Below are 24,269 nucleotides of genomic sequence, written 5' to 3' on the forward strand. Positions count from 1 at the left end.
TCTCTCTCTCTCTCTCTCTCTCTCTCTCTATCTCTCTCTTTCGCTTTACAATCGCTCTTATCGATCCCACCCCAGTCGTAGCATACTTCTTACATATAGTTTGTGCCGTTGTTTGAGTGTTACTGTTTTTGCTACCGAATTACCAATACCTATTTTTGCAGGCAATGCATTCATAGTGAACATAGCGCTCGCAGATTTACTTATCACTAGTGTAGTGATGCCAGCGTCCACCATCGTCCTGCTGGCTGGCATCGACAATTCCGACACGGAAGTATGCAAATTTCACTGGTTCTTAGCTGCTTGCTCGTTTTTGGTTAGCATTTTAACATTAGCCGTAAGTATGAATTGCATCTTGCATTACGATTTCAATCAAACCCTTTTCCGCTTTGATGTGTGTCTGTGTGCTTTTGCTGTGCATTGCTGTACTTTACTATGTTTGCATGTTGTATGCTTTGCTTATTTGTGTCGTGGAGGCGATACAAGGCGGTGTTACAATTAACCCCCAGGTTTTTAGTTAGTTGTACGGTGGACTTTTATGTGCGTTTATTTTTCCTATCGATTTTAAAGCTTTAATTGCATTTAATTAATTAATTACAAATTAAAATTCATTGCATTGCATATAAAATTGTTGCGTGTAACAATCTTTTAAGTGCGAAAGCACAATATTGAATGGTTAAATTGCCTTTAAATCATTAAACCCAAATTAGTAAGCGATGAAGAAAAAGTTAGTTTGCTTTAAAATAAGTAGCATCTTTTACTAATAGATAACTACTAGTAGAGAAAGAGTAGATAACCTTGTATTATTTAGTTAATTGGTTAGTTAGGAACGTTTTCCTTCAATGCTAGTAGCTGTATTTTGCAAGTATTTTATCGTACCAAATCGATAGAAGTAAATAACAGGCAGATATTAAGTTTTATTCACATCAAAAATACTTTCTCAAAAACTCAACTCAAAATTCACTCACAACCATGACGAGGTACTGTCCACAAATTACGTGATGCAAAAATGATATTTTTTGGAACTTTTCTCACTATTTCTCTATTAATTACGTTACAGTTCGCTTTTTTTGTTTTTTTTTCACTAATTGGAAATGAAGTTTTTGAATAAAAAAAATCAAATATTTTAAAATTTGAACAACTTGAATAAATGTTACAAATCTATAAATCACATAAAGTGAAGTACAGGTGGCCCCCGAGATACACGGTACCTCTTATACGCGGATTCGGAGATACGCGGTTTTCCAAATTTGACAGTTCTTTGAGCAAATTATACTGATTTGACTCATCCATTGTGAAATACCAAATAATTTCCGTATTGATCGAATGTAGAATACCATTTCAAAGGGTTTAAAACTGTTCAATTCAGTAGAATCATATCAAATAATTAATGTGTGGCTAACACCACCTCCTACTTGCAAAATTACACGAAGATTAGAGATATTTTGGCTGAAAATAACGAGATTCGACTTACGCGAAAATTCGAGATAGGCGGTGTTTTGTGGCCGTTTTCGGTCCCCATTAACCGTGTATCTCGGGGACCGCCTGTATTTATTGTTTTCATATAATCTTTCATCATCGCAACAATTGTAAGAATACACACTATTTTGTAAATAAGGAATATTTGAGTTGTGAGTAATATTTGAAATATTGTAACGTTACTTCATACTGTTTGGAAGCTCATTCCATCCCGTATCCCGTAACAAATCATAAAGCTTACAGGTATTCCCCGTGTGCTCGCACAAATGTTACGTAAGATATGGATGACCCCTTATATAAAATCCAGCTTTTAGTAGAATTTTCAAGCATTAAGAAGAAGCGTCATACAATACACAGTAGTTTAATATTACATACACTCAATTGATGTTGTAATTGATTCTTCGTTTGACCTGTAATAAAGCTTCCTGTTCTTGAACCATATTTGTGCAAACTTTTTAGCGCGAGTTTAATCAACTATACAATCACGAAGCAGTAGACCCTTCGTCACACACACACAGCACGTAATTAGGCTAAATGTTGTAGCATATTGCATTCCCCGTGCGAACGTATACGTGCTTGCTTTCGCCCACCGGTCCCACACGATCCAATCTTCCAATGCAGCAGCGAAACTTACCCTCTCAAGGTAACCGCCTGCTCCGAAAAGTAGGTTAGTAGCTCACAGTCAACGGGACAACTGAACTCATAGCAGTAATAGTAGTAGTAGTAATAGTAGTAGTTGTTGTAGTAGCTAACTATTAGATGGATCTATCAGCGCTCTAAGGCGATGGCGATGAAATCTACCATCCAGAAACGCCAAAGGCCAACGTGCTGCCAAAAAGCGGTGCCTCAAACAGGTAAGGGATAATTCATCAGCGTACCACCAGAACCCACCCACCCGGTTCCGGCGAGCGAACAAACAGGGGAAGCTCAGGAAGCGGAAGAAATGACCGGAAGTGGCCGGCACAAAACCATGATTTGCTCTATATTTTCCCCTCTGTGTGTGCGTTTGTGTGTGTGTGTGTGTGTGCCTATCGATGTACGTTTTGCTTCCGTGTCCTTGAAACGGTACACCAACCACTGCCACCATCACCACCAACGGCCACTTCTTTGCCTGTTGTTGCGCCATCAGGCAATAGCGCAATAAACTGAAGAAAATGCCAAAACTGATGTGTACATCTCACCCTCTCTCTCTCTCTCTCTCTCTCTCTCTCGACCTACTGCACATTGTACGTGCCCTGCATTACCAATCACACACTCACACGAAACTAATGACTTCATTTTCCTTTATTCCGACCTCCCTCCTACTTACCCACCACCCCAAAACTCCACAGATGATGGCGGTTGAGAACTATCTGCGCCTTTGCACGTTCCAGAACGAGCGCGGCTGGTTCAACAAAACCAACACGACGGCGATCCTGCTGCTGATCTGGGCGGTGGCCTGCATCGCGTCCGGCATGCAGTTCGTGTACGACATCCGGTTCGACTACTGCAACTGGCGCGCCCGGCAGGCCAGCATCCCGCACGAGGCGGGCGTGGTCGGGCTGATCGTGCTGCTGCCGCTGCTGCTAACCTTCATCACGCACATCCGCATCATCGTGGACGTGAAGCGCACGATGGCGCTGCCCAACTTTAAGCCGAGCCTCGCCTACACCTGGGACCTGTCGCTCGCCCGCACCAACTTCTACAGCTTCCTCATCTTCGTCGTCTTTTGGCTGCCGTTCTGCGTCATCTTCGCGTACGGCACGGCCCGCCTCGTCTCGAACCGCGTGTTCTACACGACCGTCTGGATCGGGCTGTCCAAGTCCTGCTTTCACAACGTCATCTACTGTCTCACCAATCGGCACTTCCGCAGCGCCTACATCAGCCTGTTCAACTACTGCTGCTGCAAGACGACGGTGGCCGTCTCGCGGCGCCAGCGGGCGGACGGTGGCAACCGGCCGACGGCGGACGTGCGCGTCCACATCATACCCGGCTACAACATGTACTCGTACACCAGCCCGCAGCGCTCCGGCAACTGCCACGGCCACTGGGGCAAGCGGGACTGTCACGAGTTATGATCGGAAACGTAGCTAAATTAATCGAACCGTACCGCTGCTCCGGTCGGGGGCTGTGCGAGTTGCGCGGATCGATTAATTTAAATGCAAGAGTGGTGGGGAGGGGGAGAGGGGGGGGGGCAGTCAGGTCAACGGCCCGGTTGTGGGTGGTTCGAGGGATTCCGATCGATTTGTTTCGAACGGAGCTCTTATCGGTCTTCAATTTTAAGGGATTACAGTCGTGGCGGTCGCTTCGGAGGGCGTGCGAACAACGTCAGCTGTTTGTATGGACATTGGCTGCGGTTGGTTTCTTAGCGAACCCTCTAGAATGGAGAAATGGAGAACTAAAAACAGATCAGTAATTTGTGCTGGGTGGAGCTTTTAGTAAGGCGGACCGGATTTTCCACACACACACACACACCCTCTGCCCCAGCAGCTGGTAGGTTCTCACGTGCTTTCTCACGTATGAAGCTATTATTATCCTTACTCTAGAGCGTGTTACGCCAACCGTGTCCCTTCATTAAGAGATTACACACCCCTTCTTAAGTTTTGTTCGGGCAGCCTGAGACGGTCGTGATGGTTCATTACATTTTAAAACGAAATTGATTTTGGTGTCGTTTTATGGGATAATTATTTAAGTCCGGAGCGATTGGTTTGGGGCGAACAGACACAAAAGAGGTCGACGTGGATAACTCATCGCGAAGACAGCGGGGGCCTAATCTTATCCAAAGTTTGTGCTTCTCTTAACTATTAACTACTTTACAATGCGTTTCTACTTTCATTCTTATCCTACAACAAGCTTTGCAAAAGCCACACCTTACTCTAACCGCGTACTAACACTGATCACTTGTTCCTCTCTACCGTAATGTCCACATGAAAACGCTTACCAACAACACATAAATGGGGCTAACAAATCGATCTTTTTTTGTTTGTGATGAACTACTACCTGTCCGCACTGTGCTGTGTGCGGGGACGAATGTGTACTCATTAAAAAATGAAACGACAAGCGCAATGAATGCTTATGCTAACAAACCAGAAAGGGTTGAATTGTGTTGAAAAGAGGGACTTTGGAACAGTCGTACGATACGAGGGCACAATAAAGGAATGCAAATAGAAGGGAATAAAAACATAAATACACACACAAATACACACTTATCATAATGCAAACTTGATTGTTCATGTCGTCGCCACACGTATGCAGCAGCGGGATCGGCGATAAATGTTTCCCGACACTACCTACACTGCGTACCCCGAAGTTTCTTTGATTGGCCAGCAGACTCGTGAGAGGCTAACACTGTTTTCCGGCTCAGGTTATCAATGTGAACAGCATTATTCAAAGCTTGCAAGATGTTTTTCAACAGCTGTTATTCTTTGTGACAGCTGGGCTGTTAAAAAAGGGTCTTGCGAGTGTTGAATAATGCCGTTCACATTAGAAACTGACCCAGAAAACAATGTATGGTAAAATAAATAATTTAATTTAATAAAAGATAATTTTTTAATGGTTTTTAACAGTATCTAAGGCGCCAGTTAGGGTTAGTTTGTATTCAGGTCCGTTGTCTTTGGTGGTTGTTAGTTGCCAAGAAGATCTAAAATTATATTTTAATTTAGTTTTTTTTTTCATTAGTGATTTAATAAAAATGAACATGAAACATTGGTTTTTGATGATATCTCGAAAAAAGACCCATGCAAATGTTGAGGAAATGTAGAGATATTCTATACCTTAACTACTAACTCTATTTTCTACAGTAACATGGTACATAAATCATATTTTATTTTGCCATTCTCCGCTGACACCACACATTTCACGCATGTACACATTTGAAATTTGTTGTGAAGAAATATACAGTCTTTCCCCGAGTTACGCGACACTCGAGTTACGCGAATTCGAGTTACGCGAATTTTTATTTTTGACAGTTCAGATGTCAAATCAGTACAATTTTCTCCATCAATTATCAAATGAAAAATAATTACCGATAAATAACCAAATTTTCTACACCAATTGCATCAAATAAGTATTAAATTACATAAATGAACTAAATTCAATCAAAAATTATGACAAATAAAGTATATTTTTGCTGTAACATGTGATATTCGACTTACGCGAAAATCCGAGTTACGCGAATGTCTCCGGAACGCATTATTCGCGTAACTCGGGGAAAGACTGTAACAGATAGATTGAATAAGAGTTAAACACTTTTTTATGGGTAAATGTAAAACATATCATCTTACTTTAACTTACAGAGTGTTTCAATATCTTTGAAATATTTGTCACACATTTTTAAATACTTCCTACGTATTATTGGCTTTTTTAATGGAAAAATGTTATATTTGATTCAAAAATATAGCAAAAACTGTGTGTGAAAAACTGTATGCAAAAAATTAAGTATGCTCTCATTCTTTATTATGTTTTATATTAGAGTTGTATGACCATCGGTAGCGCTGTTGAGCTGTCTGAGGTCGGCAAAGAATCGTGGAATTGCTAATTTTGAAATTGTTTCAAATTTATTACTTTCCAAAGGTATTCATAGTTACAGATCTCTCTTCAGATCTTCGTGGAAATACGTTGCAGAAGTTTGTTTTACAACACACAAGAGGTTAAAAAAACAATGTCTAGTTTCAGTACAGTTCTTTAGGTTTCATCCTGTTTTTGAAAAAGTTTGCCACCCCCGCGAGTTTTTAAGTATCAAATTGCTGGTTCATCAGAGATGTATGAAGTACCCGTTCAATTCCATTCGTAAATTACATTTCTCATTTTTCTCCTCACTGTTAAAAGACAGGATACATAATTTGCCAACAAAAAAACGTAACTTGCTCGGTAATTATTATTTTTTATTCATTAAGTTCAAAACGCCAACGTTGATTTCAAAATGTTACAATATTTATTCGTTATTACATACTTCAAATAATGCTTGTGGTAAACATTTTTAGAACAGTACAACGAACCAGGACATGGAAATTTAATTTAATATGCTATTACAGCCTTCGCCATCCTGCTTTCTGTTGCATTAAGCGGCCACAAAGAAACTGGACGCAGTGTATCAATACAGCTACTACTTAAACTACTACTACTACTACTGTTACTTCTACTATTACTAATGCTACTACTACTAATAAATGCCCGCCGCCGTAGATTTGATGTTTAAATGTGACTGACCGTAACCAATTGAAGCGCATAGGGCGGTGTGAAGTGTGTAACTCACCCCCTACTAACTGTGAGCAAATCTCTTAAAACATGCCCTAACAATTTGATGTAACTGTAATTGAAACGTTTAAAGGCGTACAGGTTGAACTATATGCTCGGTGGGAATAAATGAGTTAAACATATGGAAAGACCCATGTATACAATAAATTCTACCCCTTCTAATATCAACGCTGAGGTGTTCGTGCGGTACTGCATACCGGGTTGAAAGTGTAAAACAGATAACAATAATTTCTGGAAAAGTAAATGTACACGATAACCCCAAGAAAAACCAAAGACTTGCCCGCACTGAAAAGCTGGAACGTAGCAATTGACTAGTAGACCAACCAAACCGCAAAATATACTTAGGAGCACGTGAGTAGCTAGCCGTGACAATGATAGGCACAATGATCGCGAAATAATTAAAAAGGCCAGCCGAGCATAGCTAACTATTTTAAAGGGTATATATATACACACAGCCACACAGAACTGTTGCAACATAAAGCCGTTGGTTTTTTTTGTACATATACATACTATATACACTATACAACTATATAATGTATACACCCATACATATTATACAGATATAGATGGAAGTATATACCTAGAGCGCGGCCGAGTCCGATGTATCCTTGTGTTTGTAGAGCTAAAGCTAAAACATAACCGGTGTGATTGTTCAACTGAAAACCTTACAGATATTGACGTATTGACGTATATTGATTGTGATGCAGGGCAAACCCCGCCACAACTGAAACTTAAATATCAAACACTATCGGAACGGAGCGAAGAAACAGAGCACAAGAAGAACACAAAAGCACGACTGATCCTCTTCTACTAGACATGCCCATGAGAGGTGGGGAAGCAAACGATTCTAATACAATATAGTGGCCCTGCAAAGAGAGTGTAAACTGGACAAATAGAACCAGTACACGCCGTACGGCAGAATGGAAAACCAATACGACTCCAAGGGAACAATAGAAATGAACTTATGTTGAGACGACGTAGCGTACAGCGTAGGTGGGAAACTGCATCTGTGCAGTTCAATAATGCAAGGCGTGCGCGCACACCCGCTCACACGCTTATACACACGGTCTAAAGTGGCACGATGGTGGACAAATAACGCTGCCTCCCTTTTGCTTGCCCTTGAGCCGTTCCTTCGCAGCCGTTCCGTTCCGCCGATGACTAACATGTATGCAAACAGTCAAAGTCATTCGTTGTGAACCGCGGAATCGAACAGATACCCTTTTAATGGTTTTATTTTTCTAACAACACTTCGTTCCCTTGCTCTCTTTTCACAGACAAGATGTCTTGTCTGTGTCCTTATCGATGTTCGCGAAATGAAAAATGCAACTTGTTCCTTGAACGTTGGCGTCCCTCTGCGAAGTTTCTTCTGTTTTCCAACAATTTAAAAAAAATCGTCCACCATCGATTGCCGCCGGTCGGTTAGGTCGGGGGGGTTATCGATACGGTGGGTGTTTTGTAACTGTGGTGTTTTATGTACCGTGTCCGTGTCCGTGTTTTCTGCAGTTTTAAATTGCCTTTCTCGAATACACATGAATAGCTGTGATGATGATGATTATAACACGTTTACCTATAAATAATCGAAAGCTACTAGAGCGGGAACCGTATAATACAGAGGTGAGGGAGAAAACCGGCCAATATGTGGTTTATGTTAACCGTTAACGTCGCCAGTAGCTCGACGCACTCCAAAAATGGCTGCCAAGACGCCAAAAACATGGCATGCACGTCCGACAGGAAAAAGGTTCCTTCCCGGCCAAGGATTCAGGCAATTAAAGGTAGGCTCTAAGTCTGTGAATGGAACAAATTTTAATTGGCTTGTTGACGGTAGGAACGGTTCCCGAAACTGGCCCCATAAATATACCGAAGGAGTGTATGTGTGTCCGTGTGTATGAATGTTGGGGATGTATATGTGTAAAATGTATTTTAAATAGATTCGCACTTCACAGCGGGAAAGAACATTAGAGACAGAGCAGTATGAAGCAGCGCTGGGCTCGAGTGCCCGAACGAATAAAACTATCATCAATACAATACCTAGCTGTACGGAGCCTGCCATGTGCCACCGTCTCGTATCTTGTTAATCAAAAACAAAACAGAAAAAACGATGTAATAAAAACCCGTTCCAAGCCGGACGATTACTGATGTATAAGGGAAAGGTTTGCAGCAAAGCAAAGGCAATGTTTCATTCATCCGAACTCCTTTCCGAAAGGTTCGTTACGAAAGCAGTACAGGTAAGTCCTGCGCTTCACGACATTTTTAGTTCCTAACTCCAGCATTCGTGGGGCAATCTATTTCCCTAACCAGGTGACACATCAGCATTATGAAATTCCAAACGCATCTGCAATGAAAGAGAAAATCTAATTGTATTCAATCAATTCGAAACCTTTTATTACAATTCCCATCTAGTCGAGCATCCTCCTCTTTCGTTCAGTGCAAACTTTTCGTCATTCGTCCAAGGAACAACCAACGCATCGAAATGGATGGGCTCAACTTTGAATCAAACCTTTTACTAAAAGTCATCATTTTAAAGGCGGGATGTCGGCGGAAATGTAGTAAAATGCACCAATAATTACGAAATAAAAGACGCTTACCTATTCGTGTTTGCCGAAATGCAGGACGAAGCGGTACAGCACCAAATAGGCGGGTAAACAATTTAAACGTCAGGGCTGGGTTGAATGTAGCAATGACGCATGTGACAGTCACACATGTGTAGCACAGTGGGTGCTGCTCTGGTTTTCGTTTGTTTTCTTTTTTCCTATTTTCGCCCCTGTTCCACTTCCCAGCTCGTTTTTTCACATATGAATTCACCGGAAGCGTAAATTAAGAAATTTTCCTATTTCAAATGAATGATTGCCTCAAAATATTCCGATATTTCACGTAAATATAAATCTTGGTCGGAGCGGATTCCACGTTCCGAAACGTATTCCATCAGTTTGACACATCACTGAGTCGAGAATGTCTCCTTTGACAAGGTGAGGGCATCGAAAACGCATGCTTGTTTCAAAATTTCATAATAAATTGGTTGTTTTGCGGAATGCATCATAGTATTGGTTTAATTTCATTTAGTGACAAATCCCCCAATTGATCCCATTAAAAATCAGCCGTAAAGAAACCTTTTCAACCCGTCAAAAAGTGTTCATGAAATTATAGCACCGCAACGTCACACCGTCGCGTGCTGTCAAACCGCATCGCACCAACATGGCAGACGACGCAACGTCATGAATGGACCTCGCGCGCTTCACTCGGCTCTCGGCTGCGGGAGAAGAAGGTTGCGCCCATCACTACCAAACAACACTCCGAAACGCAAGTGCTCTGATGCTGTCGAATCGCGCTCGTAGCTAAATTCATCGATTCCACAGGAAAAGGTAAAGGCAAGGCTCCCGTTCTGTGGCGTTTGCCACCGCTTTCCTAAACAGTTCGTGTGCGCAACGTTTTTTCACGATCAGTGAAGCAAGAAAATCCCCCGGGCACGGTGTGTGTGTGTGGTTGGTGTTGACGACGCAATCGGGCATACGTGAACGCCATCGCGCCGCCATCAACACTCCCGACGAGAAGCACATTTTTCCAGTCCCTCCCGTGTGTATGTGTGTTACGAAGGGGACGGTTTTCGTGGCCTGCCTTGCGAAATTGTGCCACCGGAAGGACGTCGCTGGAAAATTGTGCATTGTGGCAAGCAAGTTTTTTTCTGTGTAGTGTCTTACTAAAGGATTGAAGAAAAGAACAGAATCTGCCTTTCTCCCCCCGTTTGTGTGCGTGTGTGTGTGCGTGCTGCATCGTGATAGCTGTGTTCTCGTTTTTTCTTCGCCTCACGCCACACAGTGGATCACAGTGGGCAATGTTGTGCGAGTGTGTATGTGTGTGTGTAGAAGAAGTATTGTGTCATAGCGTATCGCGCCGTGTCTTGCATTCATTCTTCAAATTCCTTACTTTCCATGAGGAAACCTTCTGGGGTAACACCTACATGAACGTGTGAAGGTTTGCGCGAGGAGGATTTTTTTGGTTTCGTGCGCCCGGGAGACAGAACGGTGCATTTTTCCACACCTCAAAAAAGCATACCCCCCTCCCCCAAACGTCACCACGGAGAGTAGGACAGCGAAAGGCAGGCGCGGCAAGACGTTGGACGGGCCAAGCGCACTGCCCTGTGGTGTGCTGTGGTGCGTGTGTTTGTGAGAGAAGATGCGTTGCGCTATTACAGACAGTTGGGTTGGTTTTGGTGGGTGAGAGGGTGTGGGCTCACACAGTAGCCAGCATGATAAGATGAGGTCGTCTTCCGTCTTGCATCTAGGTTGCCATGCCGTGGCTAGGAAAAGCGTAGTGGAGAAAACCCCTCAAACAAACCCCGCGCGTCTTGGCGTACGCCGCGAGCTACTGGCTGGCGTACGCAAACACCACAGCAGCTTGCGCATCTGGCGTTATGCAGCAGGCTCCCGTTTTTTCCCAAGCTTCTTTTGTTTTTTCCCCTCAATGAGGTGGTGGTGTGTTGTGTTTTCGATGCAGCGCCGTCTCGAGAGACCAAAAAGAAAAGGAAGAAGACGGGAGGCGTGCTACTTATGTGTGGTTGTGTGCAACTCGCAGTATACTCGCACCCTCTCGGTCTCTTTCCCTCTCTTTGGCTCACTCCCTTTTTTTATGGTGGCCGTTCACTACGCTCCCCTTGCCTTTGCTCGCAACAGCCAGCAGTTTTCCGTGGAAAGTTATGCAGAGTTGTAGTAGGTGGCCATGAAGCGGAGACCTCGCAACCTCGTGCTTCGAGTGTGGTTGTGTGTACGGGCGAATGGGTGCAACTCGCCACCACATGCTGCCTACCCGCTCTCGAGCGACCATAAGATAAAGCGTGGTCAACACTTAACTCCATCCCTCCCTTGTGTTCCATTGTGTGTGTGCGTTGGTGCGCTGGAATGTTCCCTTTTTTAAGGCACTGGCCGTGCCACACTTTTGCTAACTTTATCAATTTAATTTTTACAATTGTACATTTTTAACATTGTTTCCCTTTCTTTCCACCAATCCTTCATTTAGCAGTGTGCGTTTTTTGTTTAGTGTCATATGTTATTTTCACCTCGTGTTGTAAGTGTGTGTGTGTAATTTATAAATCGTATCTGTTGTGTGTTTGTGTGTGTGTCCGGCGTGGTGTGTAGCGCACAGTGTGGTCAGTATTTCTTTTTTGTTTTGTTACTTGTGGATTAAGGTGTGTTGTGGCGTGTCTGTCGGTCCCCTGTGTCCTGTGTGCCCCTGTGTGTGTGTGTCTCTTTGTGTTTGTGTGGAAAAAGAAGTGCTCGTTCAAGCGAAATACTAAATGCACAATATAGATAATAGTGCACCTTGAATTTGCGTGAAAATCGTGCAAGATTCGTATGCTGCAAAAGTGCCTGCGCGTGTGAGAACGCCTACGGGAGGAAAGTGACCAAATCAGGAACGGACCACCGCTGCAGGATGGCTAGATCATAGGCGCGCAGAGGCAGCTGTTGCAACGCGGGGCTGCTGCGGCACAACGCAACGCGCATAGCGACACTACCAACGGAACTGTTCCAGGTGGAAAAGTGTAATCCAACGGTATCGGTCCGCCGTTCGTTGGCTTCTGCCATCTCATCCGGGAACCCCCACCCAGCTGCCTCTTGCCTCATCCTCAGAACGTCCCGGGAACGCGGGAAACAAGGAAGGCTGCGCGTCGCACCTAGAGTTTGTCCCCCAAGGTCGAGCGTGCTCGTGCGCGGGAAAGAGAGATAAAGAGCGAGAGAAGGAGAGAAAGGAAGTGTCTGAATTTAGCTGTACGCCGCCGAGTGAACGGGTAAGGAATTGAGTTTTCTTTCGTCTGATTGTATCAGAGGTGTCCAAATTGTAGCTTTTCTCTTACATTTTAGCCATTATTACGGTTGGGAATTTTCAAACAAGGATTCGAAAAACTATACGTGCAGAACACAAAACTGTGAAGAACTCTTCGTTTCTGAGTTGTAAGCCACCCGTAACTGGTCGTGGCCCCTGGTCCTGCGGGACTTATTTACCACGTAGTCATCGTACAATAGTTAAGCTTTATCACTACATGTTTTAAGGTAAAGATTGGATTTGATGGCAAAATATTGTGGAGTACAATCTCGTCGTGTGGGTTCAAATCTCATTTCGACCGCTGCCAATCGTGCAAACTGCACAGTCACAGTCACCGGCTGCTAAGTGGCTAAAGTGGCACAAACAAGAGGGAAAAGACTTATCGCTGGTCAGAGAAGGTCACATGGAATGCAACGGTTGAAGATAATTTTTATTCGTTTAGGGGGGGTTTGATGTAAATTGCATTTTTTACTGCAATTGGTGATTGTGAGGGAAAAAAATAGATTGATTTCCACAAAAATGCCACATCAGTGAAGCCTAAAGCCCTTATTTCAATTGCCATTTGATGTTTGAAGCTGAATTGTGTGGAATATGGCAGTATCGATGAACAAAAAAGCAGCATGTTACCTTTTTTTTGGCAGCTAATCACTCAAGCATTACATTACAAAAAGCAAGTTATATTTTTTAACGATCTTATGGTAATATTTTCTCAAGCAATTGATTCCAGTCCCAATTGAAAGCCTTTTTGTCGATAAACAATCAATTAGATACATTTGCACGTATAATGTATTGCATACGTAACATTTATCGTCATATGTAGTTTTAAATGGCAAATATTATGATGCTGTTTACATACGACAGTACAATGATTGATTATTTTTAATGATTCTTTGGTTCGCACGTTAAATATTTTGCCTTAAATCGTCTGATAGTGAACGGATTCTCTTGATTTGCTAAAAACGACACATTGTCTTGTGAAATTACCATTACAACAATACCGCAGTAACAGTATAAACAGCTGTTTGCTTCCCAAATGTACAATCCTTTCGTATTCGGTTAAAGGTCATCTTACATGCCCCCGGTTGCCGTCACCAAACCGGAAAGGCAAACCGGAAATGTAAAGTAGCTCCTATGCATTTACGTACTTCAACGGGAAAGAAGAATTAACATGGCCGTGTGTGTGTGTTTCCTGGGCTGTCTATTTGTCTATGCATAGGCGGTTCGACTGTGAGAAAGTCGTCCCGTCTTCGGCAACGTGTGACGTTATTCTTTGCCTCATTCTTCCCACCTCCTGGAGACAGTAGCAACAGCTCCAGACCCATACCAATAGGGAAAGGAATAAGAAAACAAACTTGTTTATTGAATGTATTTTTATTCCCCCTTTCCACCGAAGGTCCTACAGCGACGTGTGCGCATCCGTTGCTACTAGCTATCTGTCTGTCCCAGGAAAGGGAAGCTCTTCTTCTTATTCTTAAATGGGAAAGTTGTAGTGTTCTTGTTGAGGTGTCTGTTTGTTGTTTTACGCTGTTCCCCTGCTCCTGCGAGCCGCTGTTTTTTTAAACGTCGGTTTTTATCCTCTCACGATTCGAATGGTTTTGTTGGTTCGACCGACACGATCAACCATCGACATCCTGTCCTGTTCGATTGAGGCGCTCTGCCTGTAAAATGCCACATACACTGTATACGTTCGGCATTTACCGTAACATCCCATAAGGAGGATCAGAAAGGATCGTATAGGGAAAAGAAAAACGTACAAGCAAGCGGCCAGCTATATGAGTTGTCTCTTCTTGTTGTGTCGTTTGGGTATTTCGTGTTTTTTTTCTCCTTTTTTTGTGGGCAGTGGGAACGTAAAACGTGTTTGGTGAGAGCGGGAAGAAGCTGATGGCGCACAGCACGGTGTTGGAGCTGCTTCCACCAGTCCGCGGGAATATCCTACAGACCAATGAATGCTGATAGCTTTCTCGACAAATAGTAAAAAGAAACGGCGAAGGAGCGCAGCATCAAAATTACATTTATTTTTCTTCACGTTTTTAGCAAACTCGAAGGGAGGTGAAAAGAATTGATGGATGAAACGGGTCCGGAAAAAAGAAGGACGACAAACCAAGCACACACACACACAGTCACAATGACGAGATATCCTCATCCGTTCGGGGTCTATCTGTGATCTTCCTTCGGGGCATTGTGGTCTTCCCTCCCGCGGATAACTGGATTTTGTAGGACGGGATTTGGATATTTTGAATTACAAATCGATTGCTGATCGATTGTGTATTGTTTTTGGTGCGAAAATGCACTTCAAAGGCAGTGGTTTTTATTTTTCGAACCGGAATAAAAGTCCAGGAATGGCGTTTATAAAACAGTGAACAAAAGCATTATTGAGGATATTGTTATTATAAAAAAGAGATTAATTCCTTCACGATGCTAATTTAGCATACAAAATTTATTTGGAGCAATGAAGCACTTTGATGCAATTATTTGATGGAATTTACATCGCGTGTTTTTCTGCTGCGTATGTGTGCCGGGTTATTTGCACGGCACAAATTTGCAATTGCACTTGCACGATCCATAGCACCTCCTCTTCCTGCTTCTGTATACCCACCAACCACCATCACCATGCGCTGTTGCTCTCGTCATTGTTTTCACTTATTTTATGACCCATCACGACGACGACGACGACGACGACTACGACGCGTACACATTATACGGGCAATTTCTTTTCCACGCATTATATGCGCCTTTATTTTGCAATTTATGTGCAATTTTTTTATGCGCCTTATTTTTTCCCTTCTGCGTGTGCGTGTATATGCCGATGGCTGTGTGTGTGTGTGTGGTGGTTGAAGGTGAAATGCACTTCTTGCGTGTGGTGTGCTTTTGTTCTTCTTTTTGAGTTTTTTTTTCTTTAAATTCGGTGGTAATGTTTTCGTTTTGTTTTCTTTTTTCGCAACTTGAACAGATAAACAGATTCGGTATCAAGCCTCCCTTCTTCTGCTCTCTTCTATCATCTACTCTTTACTTTTCGTTTCGTTTGCGCAATACAATCAATAAACATTTTGGTCGATCTTTTTTTATTTTTTCTGTTTTTTTTAGAGAATACATGAACCACCAACTCGCACTGGATTTACGTGCATGTGCCCTGTCTCCGTGTGTGCTGCATATTGAGCTTCAAGGGCTGACAGTGAAAACGTTTGCAATTGTATATGTGTGTGTGTCTGCCCTTTTTCGTGTCAGCTTGAAGCAAAAAATTGATGGGAAAATGATCAGAAATGAGGTTACATTCTTCCTTCTTTTTTTTGCAAAAACGTACACCGGGGAAAGTATTTTGTCTGTGTTTATTGTTACGCTCCAACGAAACGTTCATTTTTTCTCTCTCGATAAATTGGACTGCTTCTTGCTACCGAGCATCCTTCATCATTGTGGAATCCTGACAAGGAGCAAAAAAAAACAACCGGTGAAAGTTTTATGTGTGTGTCTGTGTGTACGTAATTTGCCTTTAATTGCACGTGAGCAATAATTATCGGATAAAGTAAGCAAGCATTCATTGCCAAAAAAACGGAGATAGTTATTCTCATCAACAAGCAAAGTCGGTTTTATTAAATACCTGTGTGAAATGTATTTAACACTTTTTTGTTTAATTTTTTTTCCACGCTGGAAGAAACGGGAATATACACCTTAAGGTACCAGGGCTCTCTCCTGCTGATACCCGGATTCTCCATTTTGTGCTTCAAGCGTAGTGCTCCTGGGGATGATGGTGCACATGGCGAACACACGAAGGTGGAGGTTTCTTGCCTTCATGTGTGTTGGTGTGCATAAAAACCGATCCGATCGACCCGATCTCTCCTCCTCTGTACCTTTGGGCCATGGGCAAGATGCAGTTCTCGTTCGATGCTGATGAAACCTTCGTGGTCCCGCTGTGCTCAGCATCCTTTATTGTTTTTCCTTGGTCGTCTTTCATCAAGAAACCTCTACAGGCCATTTCTTTTTGTCTCTTTTATCGCAAAAAATAGAGCCTGCGTGGTTGCATGGTAGTGTAGGGACTGCATAGGAATCCTTGACGCATCAATTGCAATCCAATGGTACGTGTTTTGTTGAGACGCTGATTTCTTCTTCGAATTGGAAAGGAATCAATTGTGTTGTGAACAAGAAATGGCTTTAAGATTTTTAGAAAAATTGGAGTTAGTTAAAGTTTATTGAAAGAATTCGCTATTTTGAAGAAGTAAACCCCTGGAGCATAACATGTGTTATTGTTGTTATGTTTTATGTTTCTTAATATTCTTGATTATGATTTATAAACATATAAGAAGGAAGTCATCAAACTTCGTAAAAGCGCAACACTTTTTTTCAAAAATCTTGCTATCAGACGGATTTTTTGGCAATTTTAAGGACGAAGTGTGGGTTTATTCTTTCCCCGATAGTGGGCAGCACTTCCTTTATCAAAACGGCAATACTTTATTGTGTATCTTGATATGTTGCTCGGACTCGCGGTCTTTTCAACACATTACAGTTTCCTCCTCCACAGCCATTAACAATTCCACTTTCGTTCTACGCCGCCGACCAGGGCCGCGCTCTTCTTTACCCATTGCACAACACAACACAAATGCTTTCATCCTTGCCGATTCCGACAAGGACAAAAGCGCGCACGTATGCGCTCAAAGACACCCACACCCACACACAAGCACGCCTCCTGCCGGCAAGTGTGGTACAAATGCCTTTCAGCAGCAAACTGTTTCAATCCCCCGAATGGCTCCGGGTTTGCTGATTTAGTACGTTGCTGCTTCGTTCCGTTCCCTTGCAACCTCGCCCGATCAATTGTAAGAAAAACGAGTGAGAAAAAGATACGGTGGATAGATTTTCATTTCCATTGGCCAGCTCTTTTACAACACATCCTGCTGAGTTTGTGTCTTTTCGGTGCGTTTTTGGAAGGTGGATGAGGTGGCTCTGAGGGGAGCAGTGAGCGACGGCACCTCCTCTTTGGCCGGTTTCAAGGCACTTCTGGGTTTCTTTTCCTGCTACGTTTCTTGCTGAGCTTTGCCATTTTCCTTCTCCCGGCTCGGAGCGGTTTGCGCTCTAGTCGTCATCACGATGTAAAATTTTTGCTGCGCTTCACCAACTTTCATTCATTCTCTAGGTTGGTGAAGAAGGAACGGGTGTGGCTGGTTTCGTCGTTCCTGTGCCGGCCTTCGCTGTACAGCGCTTTATAAATTGTCCAGATGTGTGCCAAGTAAATGCGTCCTTGTATGTGTGTCGTGTGTCTTTGACGACCGTCGGTGGCTAGAAAATGGATGGTAAAAAATGTCCTCCCAGCATTCCAGAACTCTTTCTTGGACAATCAGATAGCTCTACTACAACGCCCAACGCTGTGGTGTGGTCCTTGGCAACTGAGGGCCGTTTCGCCTTGTTTTTCTCACTCCCCAACTCGCACAAAGCTGTGAACGAACGATTTTCCACTTCCGTTTTCGCTATTTTCCGTTTTCTTTCTTCCGTAGACAAGCATTTCTCTTCTTGTCTGCGCTGCAGTAGTTGCATTGCTTTCAATGTTTCTATTTTATCTGAAAATGAAAACTTTGTCAATAGGCGGCACACACACACACACGATGGGCTGTTTTGATTCCTTTCATTATATGCTGGGCTGGCCTCGTGTGCTCCCATAACTGGGCCATGTGGCCCATTCATGTTGTTGCAGCCCGTTGAAATAACTGTACCATTTATGCTTGTTTTTTTTCTTCTTTGTTTTTCATCCATTTTCAGATTGATGGTGTCCCGCAGTGTAACATCAAGTAGGTATATTTGTTTTAAAAGTAGTACATTTTACGTTCAATGGTAGTGGGTGTTTAAAATATTTGTAATTTATAGTTTTATTTTCATCAAACATTGTGAGTTTTGTTTTGACCCTTTACATTTCCATGGTTTAAAACTATTATCATTAACTCTTAAGCAGTAAGATACACAAAACACAATAGAAAATGTTAGATAGCATTGGCTTACAGCAATAATGATTTCTTAATGGCAAAATGTGATTTGTGTAGCAAATTAGCGCAATTTGTTTTGCAAAAACTCTACGCTTAGACAAACGTTTGCAGGCCTACAGCTATTATACCCCGACCTAAACAAACAAACCGGTAATGAAGATCCGCATCAAGCGCAGGGTCTACTAATTTCAAAAATGTGTTGTAAAACGATGATACTACTAGAGCGTTTTTGCTTCCTTCCTTTCAATGATTGTTTTGTTTGCTGTGCAATGCAAGAAAATGTGACAGAATCAACGCAAAACAAAAACGGTCACCACCGTCACCGTGGGCGAACGAACAACATGTGCAACATGTGACACGCCACGTCGAGTCGGGAGAACGCCGCGCGATATATGTGGTGGGCCCCAAAGGAGGCACCCTTTTTCTTTATGTGTGCACCAATTAGTGGCTTACAATGCCCCAGCTAGTTAGTTTTATTGTGTGTGTTCGGGTGGGCAGGGCAGGGTGAGTGTTTGGGGTGGCCAAGTGGAGCACGGCGGGGGGAGTTATGTTTGCCCTTTAGGCGTTGCCCGTCTTTCTCCTGTGCTTCTGTGCTCTCCTCTGCTGTGCTTTGCATCCTCACCAGAAGCTGTTGTGGCGATTTGTTTTTATCGGTAGCGAGCGAATGCATTAGTGTGTCCTGCCCTTGTGGGTTTGGTATTTAATGTGATACCCGAGCGAGTGGTGTGTGGGTAACTGAGGAGAGAACGATGCTAAAAGGGGTTGGGTGCGCGTTATGGTTGCTGATGAGTATGTTTTGCTACAACGTTAGTAGCAACTATCACACCGCTCCGCATTGTGACGTTATCATAATCGATCTATCGATCAGTTTGCGCTCGGTGGTGGTATCATTTGCAAAAACGAGCGAAACAGTTTGTATGGTTTATTTTTGCGCAAGAAAAGAACTAGAATTTACACAAGAATTGTTTCAAATTTAAAACCACACGCTACACATTTGTCGCCTTTTAAGCTAAAAAAGACAAAATGGTCAATTCTTATACATGGAATTGAGTCATTTAACTTTGTTCTATTTGAAAATAAAACTATTATTGCTAACGCTAGTTCTAAATTCGAAATTATCATGCAATTGTAACCAAATCGTTTAACAATCTCCTAATATTCGCCCGGTTCCATGGTGTCGTGGTAAAGTTCTTGCTGTTGAATGTCAATGGTTGTAAGTTCAGATCTCAGCTGAACCCTGCAAACAATTGCGGCTCACTACATTTATTTTCCTTCTACAGCAGCACCGCTATTTGTTTATATTAAAGTGTTCAAATACATTCCAACTCCCAAGACTCCCTAATTCCAAATGAGAAAAAATGCTTTCGTGGATATTTTGAGTTTTTACTCGTATTATTTACATAATTATCATTAGTTTTGTTTTTCCTTTTTGGTTTCATATTCAAAAAAACATATATTAAATTGTGGGTTAAATGTTTCATTCCATATTGTTCGACGAAACATTTAAAACCAGGAAAAATAAGTGCAGCTAACTCTCAAAACTCCACACTGCGTTTCTTTCATACGAAATCGCTCTCCAGCGGCATAATCAACGTTGTTCGGGGGTGTGCAATTATCCGTTCCTTACCCATCATCGTGCTCTGATCGTTTGGCAGCAATCGAAAGCTTTCAAAACTAAACCGAGAAACACTGCACCGAAAATTCGCAAATAAGAGCTTGGTCGTGATGTGGCGCGCGATATCCGAAGAATTTAAGCAAATCTGCGTTCTTTTTCGGTGGTGTATCCTTTTTTTTCGAATGGCTGGCAAAATCTTCTTCTGCATGTGGGAAGGCGTCGTGATGGTGTTGGTTGTCCCCCCGGATAGTGTACCGTCTTCGACGTTATTGGAGGTGCGTGGGAAGATATTCTTAAGCCCTTTCGTCGAAATGATCGGATTCTCACCCTGCCTCGCTGTTTTATTGTGTTGTATGCCCTTGCACCTCGTTCTCTATTTCTCTCTTAATCCTACTGCCCAGTCCGTTGAAGTGTGAGGCCCGCCGACCCATCCCTGAACGAAGATCAATCTGCTGTTGAGTGTGTGTGTATGTGTGTATAACTTAAAAACTCCCACGACCTGTGCGACTTGGCGGGGACTTCCACCGATGGTACGGTGTGGAAGATTTCAAAGTTTTCTTCCTTTGGCTGTGCTTCACTCTTTGCGCCTGCAGAAAGATTCCGTCTTTGGTGAAGGTCTTGGTCGTCATATGGCTATGGTTGTGCACACCGGGACCCGTTCGTTAAAGCAACGAATTTCGTACCGATGCTCTTGATCTCGAGGCTGGACCGCGTGGGATCTTCGTGGAGACGCCAAATCATGTATCTCTCTACGGGTATGTGTGTGTCTGTATGGTGAAGAGCTCATTAAGAACACGTTATTTTGCAACGAGAGGGAAAAAAAATCTCCCACCATAAAATCACGTCAGCGTCGGGTACTGCCACGAGGTTCTTGCCACGCCGCGTCGACGCGTTTCCCTTTTGGGACGTTTGATTTTCGACTTCGTGACTTTCGGTTTCATAAAGGGAGGGAGTACCACACGGTGTCGCGTTTTTTGTTTTTTTTTTTGCTTCCTAACCCCACTCTTCTGCACTACACATTCATCTTGTTGCATATTTTCTAGCTCGTGTGTTTGTTCGCGCGCGCGCTCAGCCCCAGTAGCGAACAGCATCAAATTCCCAAGGGCAATCAATTGCGGAACGAAGGCGCTACTATGCTTCTTCATCCAAATGGTGCTGTGTGTGTGTGGCTGGCTAATCTTTCTGTGTTCGAGCAGTGGCGTGTGAATCGTTTGAAACATTGTTCTTTTCGGAAAGGATTTGAAACATTCAAAAAACGGTGTCTGTCGGATTCTTAGATGCGAAGAACAGCAGCACCAGCATCAACAGCAGGAAGAGAATAAGAGCTCGATCGGGACAGATCGCATTTCCCACGCCGTTCCCAAACAATCCCACGCCTCCAAGGGGCACTCCCAAACGGGTAGAGAGGAGATATGGTGAGAGGGCGAATTTTGGTGGATTTTGATTTTGTTTTTTTGGGAAGCTTTCGTTGTGTGTGACCCTTTCAGTCGTACCCCCGTCAACAAGCTTCTGTTCGTTCGCCAGGGATGTAAGGCGATTAGTTTTCGGCCTACCGGGTGAAGAAGAATTTCGACAAAAACTAATCTCTTCGATCGGTAACTGAGCAGGCGGAGATTAGCTTATACCGAGGCTCCCTAAGTTGGTGGCGATGAGCTAGCCATTCCAAAACGAAAGCCGAAACTCTCGGCAGCAATGATTGCTACCTATGTGTATGGGAAAGATGTCATCACATAAAGCAAACGGGTTTAGTGTTATTTATTTTAATTAAAAATTCAAACATTTCAAAAATGTCGCCTCGAGCGCGAGATCGTAATCGGAGGGGGCGCGTTTTCCCACAGCACATTATCGCCTATCGTGGGCACGCAACACGCAAGATAAACGACACACGTCTCGCGACAAGTATGGGCTATCTTGCCTAGCTTTCATCGGCTCCTTCATAATAGTGCACCACCGTGTAAACACTTCGGGACGCGCATTAGAAACCCGATGGCCGACGAGCCTGTCCTTCTTCTCCCGCCTTTTTATCGCATTCTTCTGCGGTATGCTGCAAGAGAATGAGGATGGTCGTAGCCCGGGAAGTGAAGTAAACGGGGAATTGAAACCTATCGATCGTGGAGGCTATATTCAGGCTCATCGCTAGCTGTTACTTTTTTCCTGTTGTTGTATCCTCTATTTTCCCATCGGAATCATCCTCCTGCTGATCCCGTAAGGCGTTGAAAGGTTTCTCTCGGCTTTGCTCTGACCTCTAACTCCCATTTATGGAGCAGGTAAAGCCGAAGAAGATCAAAAACAGCGCGCGCAATCCGTCGATCCCAGTCCCGCTTGGTGGCACGATAGATTCACAGTTGTATCCTTTTTTCCACTCTGTTTTTCCCTATTCGCCCTGCGGGAAACAAAGGACTGAATCTATCACACGCACAGACACACATTCACACACACACATACAATAATAGTAACGAAATTCCACATCAACCTGTCTTATGGCATCGTTTAAGTCCGCGGATGCATCTTCTTCTTCCGTGCCCTTCCTAGGTCCAGACAATCGTCGACAGGAACGACGACCTTCTCAAGATCAGACGAAACCACCACTTCCCAGCAGCTTCTTATCGTCCCCTTCTCCTTTCGTTGTTGACCTTTCCCCCAGAGGGGGGTTTTCCTTGCATGCGCGAAGCCTGTGGGAGATTCCGACTATTTTCTATTGAATAACGCTCCCCTCGTTCAGTGTAATAGCGTACAGAGCGCTATCGCGTTCTTCGTTTATTCTTGGTTTGGGTTTCTTTTTTAAAGCCACCTATACCACGCTCATCCAGACGTGGACCTTTGTGGCCACGATTCTTACATCGCTTTGGTGTGGTGGACATGGTGAAGGTTATATTCTTGCTTCTCAACTCCAAATCCACAGCACTTCAAAGACACACCTCCAGGGCCTGAAGATCTAACCATTACATCTCTCTGTATGTCTCTGTGTGTGTGTGTGTGTGTTGTAAGAGTGTGTTTGTGCGATACACGCACCGAAGGGAGACGTACGTACCGAAAAGAAACCCGGAGAGTTCCCAGACGCAAACTTCCTCTACAACAGTCGTCGTCATCGTTGTCGGGTTGGCTTCCCGCAGTTTTTGATCGTTTCCTTCATTTCTGCTTCTCCTCTGTAAAGCTCTTCACAAGTTCACCGGTTTGCGCGGGTTTTGCCCTTCTTGCCTCTATGTTCACCCATTTCACACACCGGGTTTCGGGATCCCGTGATTCGTTTACGCTTGGTTTCTCTTGGGATTCATGCGTGTTACGGGTACGATCGTTAAAGATGGAATCCAGATCCAGCCAACTAGCCGGAGTAGAATATCAGCAGCAGGCACCGGGCAATGGCAAATGGAAGAAAACGTGAAAGAAATTCCACAACAGAACAAGGCGTGCTGTAAGTCGCTCAACTCCCGTAGACAGAAGTGCGGGTGCGCGCTGACTTGCCGGACTTATATGGGTGAAGTTAGACGTCAGATTTTGTCTTTTTTTTTTATACCGATTGAAGTAGGTAGAGGGAAAAATGCTTTCGGCGGACGAAGGCCATGCAGTTCGTTGTCAACTCGCATACCACCGGCGGAACCTGCCGAAACCATTTTCTCACAAGTATTCACAACCGCCTCTCGAAGCTGTGTGAAGTGATTGATGATCCTCTATCCAATAGAAATTGTCTGCAATGCGTTTGAGAGACCAAGAGTCAGAGAGATAGAGAGACAGAGACGTAAAGCAACTATAACCACTTCAACAGAATTGTGCCATTTGCGATCGACGTGTGTACCAAAAGGCATGCAAGATTCGTAGAGCCGTTGCCCAAACTTGGCTGCGGAAGAAAGCCATCGACGTTTCGGTGGGCGAACAGCGAACAATTGCGCTACAGTTTTACCATCACTCAGCTAAGGTCGCGTGATTTTATCACATATGTGTCCTTCGATCGGCAACCAGTTGTTTTGAAGCTAAACGGGCTGTTGTTTTCTCCGAATGCATTCCCCCCCCGAAGCTTATCGGATGCGCGAAGTCAACAAAAACACATTAAGGGGGTTACAAGCGTCATGAACCTGGGACACCTTAAAATCGTGATGAACATTCTGGAATATGGTCGTGGAATTCTGCTACGAATGATGTGTCCAGGATGACTTCAATGCCATCACATG

The 24,269-nt window shown here is 43.6% G+C and overlaps 2 protein-coding genes across 7 annotated transcripts in view; both read left to right on the top strand.

The window, feature by feature from the left end:
* The window catches only part of LOC120950732 (melatonin receptor type 1B-like), a 48,342-nt gene extending 39,488 nt beyond the window's left edge, over positions 1-8,854 (top strand). For both annotated transcript variants that reach the window (XM_040368989.2, XM_049605318.1), the window contains exons 3-4: positions 162-334; positions 2,808-8,854. In XM_040368989.2, the coding sequence (XP_040224923.2) occupies positions 162-334; positions 2,808-3,533 (899 nt within the window). In that variant the 3' untranslated portion in view covers positions 3,534-8,854. The remainder of the gene's footprint in view (positions 1-161; positions 335-2,807) is intronic.
* A 1,082-nt stretch (positions 8,855-9,936) lies between these two features.
* The window catches only part of LOC120953769 (F-box/WD repeat-containing protein 7), a 32,350-nt gene continuing 18,017 nt past the window's right edge, over positions 9,937-24,269 (top strand). Inside the window, exons 1-3 of one of the 5 annotated variants that reach the window (XM_040374014.2) lie at positions 9,937-10,070; positions 11,722-12,490; positions 18,268-18,296. The gene's annotated coding sequence lies outside the window, so the exon portion shown is untranslated. The remainder of the gene's footprint in view (positions 10,071-11,721; positions 12,491-18,267; positions 18,297-24,269) is intronic. The other 4 variants (XM_040374016.2, XM_040374017.2, XM_040374019.2 and 1 more) reach the window with 4 other exon arrangements.

Source organism: Anopheles coluzzii, chromosome 2, assembly GCF_943734685.1.
Source record: "Anopheles coluzzii chromosome 2, AcolN3, whole genome shotgun sequence".
NCBI lineage: Eukaryota > Metazoa > Arthropoda > Insecta > Diptera > Culicidae > Anopheles > Anopheles coluzzii.